We start from the raw sequence: 9,011 nt of genomic DNA, 5'->3' as shown, positions 1-9,011 counted from the left end.
AGTGAAAAGAAAATAGAGAGTGAAAAAGAATAAAGAGACTGAAGAAAAGAGAGAGTGAAAAGAAAAAAGAGAGTAAAAGAAAAAAAGAGAGTGAAAAGAAAAATTAGAGTGAAAAAAAAAAGTAGAAGTGAAGAAAGTGAGAGAAAAACAAAGAGAGAATTGAGTTTTTATGCTAAGGTGAATTTAATACTAACAAACTTAACGAATCTTTACCTAGTGTTGTTATCTCTTTATTGCAGATATATAAGGTCGAGTTGTCTAGCGATATTTTTTGGAGATTGTCACCACCTATTAGAGAGAGAGCAATATATTGATTTTGTGCCAGGTGCGACAATCCCTACCCGACCTTTCTTTAAAGAACATGAGTTCTTGATACACTTGAAGAGACAAGGTAAATGGAATAGATTGCATGCCAAGTGGGCTCAATTTATTGAGACCTTTCCTCTTGTAATTCAGTACACACATGGTAAGAAAAATTTTGTTTTTGATGCTTTAGCAAGAAGGTATATCCTTGTCATCATTTTAGATACAAAATTATTGATATTTGAATATGATAAAAAATTGTATGTTAACCATGATGGCTTGGTTAGTGTGTATGGAGTACGTGAGAAAGCATGGTTTGGTAAGTTTTATAGACTACATTGGTACTTGTTTAGAAATAATAGACTTTTTTTGCCTAATAGTTATATGCGTGAGTTTCTTGTACTTGGAGCACATGAAGGTAGTTTGTTGGGAAATGTTAGTGTAAAGATAACTTTAGACGTGTTGCATGACCATTGGTGGGAGTATTACTTGTCATTTATTGAGTTTGCATATAGTTGGAATGGTCACTTTGGTGTAAAGAAGGGTTTAGGCATATTGCATGAATACTTTTGGGAGTATGATTTACTATTTATTGAGGTTGCATATAATTTGAGTGGTCATTTTGGTGTAAGAAAGTAAAACTCTTTAATTATGACTCATTCTACTACAATATATAGAGCTAGCATTTCTCTCTTAGCATTAGAAGTAATTTCTTGTATTTTCTACAGAACTCAAATCCACCAATGGATATGGGAGACATCGATCTTTTCCAGCTATTTATGGCCGTTCCTACAAAATTTTGAAACCCGCAAACAGAGCAATGCTGAAAATATTTGGTCTAGGTATGTAAGTATACAACAAGGAAAAAATCACAACAAAAGTAACTATTTCTATAGAAAAGTTCACAGACAGTTTAATCTCATGTTCTGCATCTACCCTTGGATTACAAAAAAATTTGTAATCGAACGAAAATCAGACTACTCAAAAACAACGAAAAAGAATAAACATCTAAGATAAAAACTACACAAATCGGAAAGCTGTAAGCTCACATATAGAGAGAGAGAGAGAGAGAGAGAGAGAGAGAGAGAGAGAGAGAGAGAGAGAGAGTAACCTTGGCGAATCCGAGCGAGAGTTAGAGAGAGAGAGAGCATGATAGATAAAGTCAGAGAAACTAACGGGCGACGAGGAGAAGACGGACGGCGGCGAGACGACGGCGTCGGTGGCAGCGCTTGGAAATCCCGTGAGAATCTGGCCCGGATTGGCTACACAAAATCAAAAAATTCATCTCATCTCATCTCAACTCATTATTACAACTTTTTCAATTCTCCATAAAAATATAATAAATAACTTTACTTTTTCAAATCCTAATACAAAATTAATATTACAAAATTATATTATAACGATATTTTATTTATTACTATTTAAAGCATCTCATCTCATCTGTATAACCAAATGGGACCTAAATCCCTAGAGAGACAGAGAGAGAGAAGGAGGGAGATAGAGGGAGGGGCAAGAGTGACGGAAAGGGCAAAAATAAGGGTATTTAGAAGAGTTACTACGGCGAGTAGAAGTCGCGGTAATAAGTCATTTAAATGCCAATTATGAAATTGTGGTAAGCCTTTGTTGCTGTAACAAGTTATTAAAACGACCTACAATTATAGAGTTATCCTTGGCAAAACTATTTCCGGTGACCAAAACTCACGGGAAAAAGTGTTTAATTCTGGCTACATTTCCAGTTAGCCAAAAGATCTCGACTGAAATGAAAATGTTATTTATTTCCGGCGATATTTGTCTTGTAGAAAATAAAAATAGTCCAATCTATTATTTTTTTTTGTAGTGCGAGTCGATTGGGGTTCACGTAGATCACATGAAATCCTGGCCGGCTCAAATCAGATAATTTCACATTTACCATCTCCATTTATGATTTCTTCTTGAGGTAATTGATCACAGACAACGCCAAACAATGTGTTTTTTTACTAATGCTTGATGTTGAGAAACCAAGCAGCTCTATTTATGTGTCCCAGAAGTTGTCTTGCATATTTGCTCTAAATTTGTTTTTGTTGATACGTACGAGACAGATTCAAGTGAGAGAGATAAAAAGGCTCTCAATTATTACGCTTTCATATTTGCTACAAGCTTGAAGTGCATGTCTGCATTCAGTTTAAACTCGGTGATATAAAGATATATCCAAAATTAATATCCCTCTCTCTCTCTCTCTCTATATATATATATCGTGTAAGGGTAAATGGCTAAATGTCAATGTCGTACGCGTTAAACGTCGGTATAATCAAAGCAATGTCTTTTGGTCTATTATAAGAATTTTTAATTCTGATTAATTTGTTATTTGAATGAACCTTTAATATGCAATAGAAAACCCTTCTGTTTTTAACCCCAAAAAACTCTTTGGTTTCTACTTTGTAAAATAACTGATTTTGAATTTAAATGGTTTTAAAGGTTAGCAACACTTCTGATCATTCTTTCATTTATAACATTCAATACAAGAAAATCTTTCGGTTTTATTCACAAAAGATCACTATTCAGTTTCTAATTCTCAACGATTAATCATAAATTTAAAAGATTTTCAAAGACATGATCATGAGATTTTGAAGGTAAGGAACATGAATATTGTTTTCAACGATTCGTGCATGATGCTATTAACAAATACTCTCCATGCAGTACGTAATCGATCTCCAATCATCAGTTTGTAAGATCTGGCCAATTACTTTTTTTCATGTAGATTTATTATGAACAAGATGAATCAAAAGATCAGGCTCTATTAATATATTGTCGGAATCTGACGTGACAAGTTACAACACAACATGACATGATGAGATAACTAAGGCTTGGTTTCAGATTTTTGTTTTCTTTGAGGAGAGACGACACAACCAAATCCGTCGTTTCATGTGCAATTATCCGACAACATAATTTGTCTTTTTTTTCAAATTCATGTGGACTTGATCAATATACATCTATATATATATATACCTAGTAATCTTCGTCCAATTGATGAAGTGAATCATATTTGACATGACTTGTTTGACAACGAGTTATAAATATAACAATTGGGGCATCGTTGGGTTTTGTGGAGACGAGATGGATCAGTACTCAATTGATTTCCACCAAGGAGCTCCTAACAGCGACGTACGGTATTTCCTAAGAAACCTCTTTATTAAATGTAGAGAAATACTTGGACTATTATATAGAAATCTTATATAAGAAAATTTATAAATTATTAATGTGGCATTTGTCAGATTGTAAATAATTAGTTCTTTTTATTGTAAAGTTTATATGACATATTATATATTTAAGGGTGATGCCCCTATAAGAAAATTAGATTTTTGAAATTAATTTATTGTAACAAAAAGACTATTCGCCACTAAAATTGGTTGTGAATAGTCTTTTCATTGCAATAAATTGGTTACAAAAATCTATTTTTTGTAGTGTACTAGGTTGACCCAAGGGGTGATTGATGAATGTATTTGCCTTTTTTTTTTTTTGTAATTAAATCTCTTTTGAAAAAAAATAGCTAATCATACACGATGCATGCATCGGTCACCCAAGCATTTTTCTTACATTAAACTACTACGTCAGTGCGTAAAATATAGCTTACCCTACAGGTCTCGAGGCTTGAACTACTAGTGTAGTCGAGCGTGAGGTTATCATGGACGAGTTCTACTCTTTAAAAGGCAGGTTGGGCAGGTTCTTGTCGTCTGTTTTTATTGACAGACAATGGAAAATCACATGTGCATGAAAGGGACACATTTATTTTGATATAGTGCGGGAGTTCTACATTCAAATGTGGGAAATATCTAACTCTGCGGATAGTCATATGATCATATATATGATCTATACGTGGAGTGCAGATAGAGGTCTCCACAGACGCTATTACCAATTAAGCTCCTACAGAACCCTCAAGTAGCTGAGGCATCGGCTACCATGGAGCTGATAAGATGTAGGACGCTGGCCGGGGTCATCATATGTAGATGCAACCCCTTCTGACAATGATGACTCCTTGGGTGATGCTGATAACTATAATGAGGACTTTCGAGCTCTCATAGGGGATACCGCATGCCATTCGAGAGGATCGCGAGTAACAATTCAATTAGAACACCTTAGTTCCATTTTTTGTATGCTGCAACCCATAGTTACAACAAACATGTATACACCCAGTGGAACATAAGTCCACTACTTATCTCTACGGGCAATCTAGCTACCATTTGGCCGGTTACTTATAATTAGCTGCTAATTGCTATTGTTGCGAGGGGACGTGGCCCCACATACCTAGAGTATTTGATTGAGCAGAGATCATAGGCCCAATCAGCATATATGTTTGTCAAGAGAATGTGGTTCCAAATTAGGATGTTGCACCACCGACCCAAACTAACCCCGTTAATGTTGATAACCCATACTAGGGAGGGTCCAGTCGAAGCCACAGGCCGGTAGACGTGAATTGCTTGGTTTGATGTTATGATGTTAGAAATCGTAAAGCATTGAAAAAATATAGATAGACTTTTCGGACATCTTTAGAGGTCCATATATCAATTAATCTTCTGTGTCATTTAGACATCTCAAACATAAAGGTCATTAGGTCTCCGTCATAACCTCATGAGTTAGGCAGCAACATTACCTTCTGAGTTGCGCACTCCTTTTGATAAATTTTGGGTACCTTTTTTTTCCATCGTTGTATATACTCTGAGTTTGCCCCATATTGCAATGAAAAAATTAGTCATGTTTGGTTTTCTCTCTCTAATTCAAGGGTTTATTTTTCTTTTAAGAGTATTTCTATTTTATTTTTTATTATATAATCATGTAATAAAAATACATTCAATTTTTTTAGTTTATGTTTGAAACTAATACTACACGCACTATAATAAAAATGGTTGTTAACAATCTTTTTGCTACTATAAATTAGTCGCAAAAGTCTATTTTTCTTATAGTGACGCTCGCATATGCATTGACTGAATTGTCCAAAAAATGAATGCCAAATGTAATTAATATTCGAACGCTTGTTTTAAAAAATTCAAGTTTTAGAGATGGTTTGTGAAAACTGTTACAAAAATTCATCTTTTGTCACAATATTTCATCCATCCATCACAAAATCCAAATTTTGTTGTAGTACCCATATATAACACACTGCTTTGCTTTCCCTTCTTCCCATGACAATCCAAACATAAAAATATATAAATTTATATTTTAGACTTGTTACGGTTACAACGGCTAGCTGCTGGCAATATTTGTCCTTGATCAATCTTTTGTTTCTTTCATCCTCTTTTTATATAATCTCCCCTCAAACTATGAGGATGGAAACTTTAACGTACATATCATTGAAAGCAATTGGGTAAAGGCCTAACCAAGGTTAACAGGGTACCCCTGGTTTGCAGCGAAGTGTGCCCGAGAAGCGTGTGAGTCTTTTCACATAGGTTCCAGGTCTCGATTTGATCACATCAAACCTTGAGAATGGTTTTTTGTCGAACTCAGGCCCTGATTGAACAAAGAACGCACCATTCATCATCAAATCTCCCTCGGACCTCCATACCCAGCTGCTCCACTCACTCTCACTTGCATAGTCTCGCTTGGTCACCTTCAAACGGCAAAGATGAAGACTTTGTTATTTGTTAATAACGTAAAGTCAAGGCCATGAAAAAAGACACAATGATATTCTTAATCATTTGTTGGTACTCTGATATACTTTGGGTCATATGTGTGAGTGTGTGTGTGTGTTTTAAAATGGTATCATATTGAAATGAGATTAAAGAGAGGAGTCACAATTCCAGCACTAAATCACTTCACGGGCTGATAACAATTATAGTATGGGAAAAAGCAAAAAAAAAAAAAAAAACCGGAGAGAGACAGAGATGGAACCATAATTAGTGAAGTTTTGTTTTTCATAGGCACACATACCTCTTTAGAAAACAGGTTTGGAGGAGCAATGAATCTGTTACCCTGACTGATAATGGTAGGATGGCTACTACCACCAATGGCATACATAAGCCAATGAGTATAATCATTGTTAACAACATGGACAAACCCCCATCGGCACCTTGGCATTCGCTGCACCAATCCCCTTCCAAAGTGATTAAAGGCAACTGTGATTTGCATTATCTCGTCACCAGAAAAGCTATCGCTTGCACCAAATAACATCACCTGAATCACCCTTTGAATTATCAATGATGCCTTTTTATGATCTTTCACTAAAAAGTTAAATCATCATCCTTAATTGTAATATAAACCAGATTTGTTTGGAAAATTATTTAATGGTAATAAATTTAAGCTGTTTAGCTCAGATACTACTGTTTTCTTTTGGGGAAAAAAAAATTATAATATGTGAAGATTAATAGTTAGGTTACCTCATTGTGGTTGGTAAAATGGCAGTTGGAGATGGTTATAGCAGTTGATCCCATAATAGCATCAATGAGACCATCTTTGCATTGGGACATGGAAACATGGTCAACCCAGACGTTGGATGAGCCAAAGATGGAGATACCATCGCCATCACTAGGAGTCCTGATACCGACATGGTTCATAGAATCTATGATGAGTCCACCACTACCGGCGTAAATGTTATGGATATGGATGTTATGGATGATCACGTTTTGCACGAACTGGATGGTGATGCCGGCACCATAAGCGATGCGAACATTGGCTCCCCTAGCATCAATGGTTTTGTTGCTGGTCATGATCAACTCCTCATGGAGCCTAATGATCATGCTGCGTGCAAAGATAATCCAGAGGGGCCCATCCTGGGTAACAGCATGGCGGAGGGTTCCGGGCTTGGGATCCACTAGGTCGTCGTCCGAGGAATCAGTCACAACATAGTAAGGACCATATTTTCCACCAACAGTGTTGCGGCCAAAGCCGAGCACGCAGTCAGTTAGCTTCTTGCGATTTTGGGCCCAGTTTGGGTCACACCTCCAGCATCTATCAATGGGGTTGGTGGCCGTGCATGGACCCGTGTTCTTCTTTAGGTTTCTTCTCGTGTTGTTGCTCCCAGACAGAACCCTACGCACAAAAAGTTTTAAAAGAATGACAAAGTACTTAATATTTGTAAAGGAAGTTATAGATATCGGACTGTATGATGATAATTTTATTTGGTACGTAGCGATAGTGAGAAACCTACTCACTTGTTGACATGAAAGTTCAAGTCCCTAGTGATTTCCTCAGGATGAGGATCATAGGCCGCAAGGGAAGCCTTTTGGGCCTCCGCAGCTCTTTGCTGCCAGTAACCATCCAATGGAACGAAATTGTCATCAGCATGAAGGGTCGGGATAATCACAACAAATGACACCAAAAACACTAGGAGCAAGACATTTTTGTTAACTCTTTCCATTAATAATGCTTCTGCATGTAAAACCTAAAATATCATGTATTTTTCTTTGATTTTTTTTTTCCCTTTCTTCAATCAATCACCGGCAATGATCTTGCTGGTGGTGGACAAGGTCTGACGCCAGCCAAAGGACTAACGAACCCACGCGTTTTGCAAGAAACCGATGTTAATTTAACGTATGAATAGTTTTAAATACAACAGAAAAGAGTCTAAAACAATTGGTGAATTAGTTGGAGAGGGTTGAGGCGGGAAGAGTGGGGAACCGCTTCCTATCTAACGTCATATGAATGCCATTTTTAGGTATTGAAACTAACATTTGCTGGCTGGCCTAGCTAGCTTCTTGAAGGTGAATGCATGGTTTACATTGTTTATGCTTCTGATCTCTATCATGCCTAGCTAACTGCCGTTGGCACTCTGGTGCCGACTAGCTAGGACCAATAGCTAGCATGCATGCAGCTACATATATAAACTAATAAGGAAACGGCCGTTTATGAGATATATATGGGACTGCATGAACAATAATATGCTTCCAAGTTTCAGTGCTACTTTTAAGTCTTAACGATAATATTGCATGTCTTAACGATAATTTGTTTAAGGTGCTGCCGTTAAATGCACGTGGCTTGATTGGCATAACCTCCAAATCTTAAAATAAAGGTTTTGGATTCGAACCCTCTCCTCAAATGTATCCAAAAACAAAATATATAAGGTTTTTTTTTTTTTGTTCATATATTAATGTTAGTTATAATAATTGGCCTACGGTATATATGTCCCAACTTTTGAAAAAGTGGATTTTTTTTTTTTTTTTTTTTTTTTAAATGGGTCCATTTTTTTAAGGGCTTGTATATATGAGACAGCTTGTATGCCCTAGACAAGACTTGCATACCCCACACGCGCACGTGCAAATTATTTTTCTATTTTAAGTATAATGGTGATCAATGGGGTTTCTAATTAGGAAAATTTTTCTTGTCATCCTCACACTTCACACACCACATTTATTTTAATTTTTTTTTTCATTTTTTCTATAATAAATATGTAGTGTGTAGATGATAAATAGAATAATTTAATTAGTTTAATAAGAATAAAATGAAATAAAAAATTAAAAAAATAAAAAATAATATTTTAATATATAAAGTGTGTGGTGTGGGATGATGTGTAGCATTCCTCAATTAATTAATTAACTTGTGGGCTTCAAGGGATAGAGATCTAGATAATACATAAAATAGACCTTACAAAATTTGTCCATCCTTTACTACTATATTAGAAAAATTTATATAGGTATAACAGTAAATATTGTATGATCCACTTTATATACTATCTTTATTATACTTTCCAAAAACTTATGTAGAACTTAAAGAATCTTTTTTTCACATGATCTATGTGATGA

The 9,011-nt window shown here is 35.7% G+C and overlaps 1 protein-coding gene across 1 annotated transcript; it reads right to left on the bottom strand.

Moving 5' to 3' along the window:
• Positions 1-5,474: 5,474 nt before the first annotated feature.
• LOC122314101 (pectate lyase-like) lies at positions 5,475-7,796 on the bottom strand. Its single transcript, XM_043129505.1, has 4 exons — positions 7,425-7,796; positions 6,651-7,302; positions 6,205-6,447; positions 5,475-5,884 (listed from the first exon to the last, which is right to left on the bottom strand). Exons 1-4 carry the CDS (start codon positions 7,628-7,630, stop codon positions 5,660-5,662), a joined length of 1,326 nt encoding a protein of 441 aa, XP_042985439.1. The 5' UTR covers positions 7,631-7,796; the 3' UTR covers positions 5,475-5,659.
• Positions 7,797-9,011: the final 1,215 nt, after the last annotated feature.

The sequence above is a fragment of the Carya illinoinensis genome, chromosome 6, assembly GCF_018687715.1.
Source record: "Carya illinoinensis cultivar Pawnee chromosome 6, C.illinoinensisPawnee_v1, whole genome shotgun sequence".
Lineage (NCBI taxonomy): Eukaryota > Viridiplantae > Streptophyta > Magnoliopsida > Fagales > Juglandaceae > Carya > Carya illinoinensis.
Note: the sequence above shows the minus strand (reverse complement) of the source record. Positions and strands in the feature narration are given on the sequence as shown.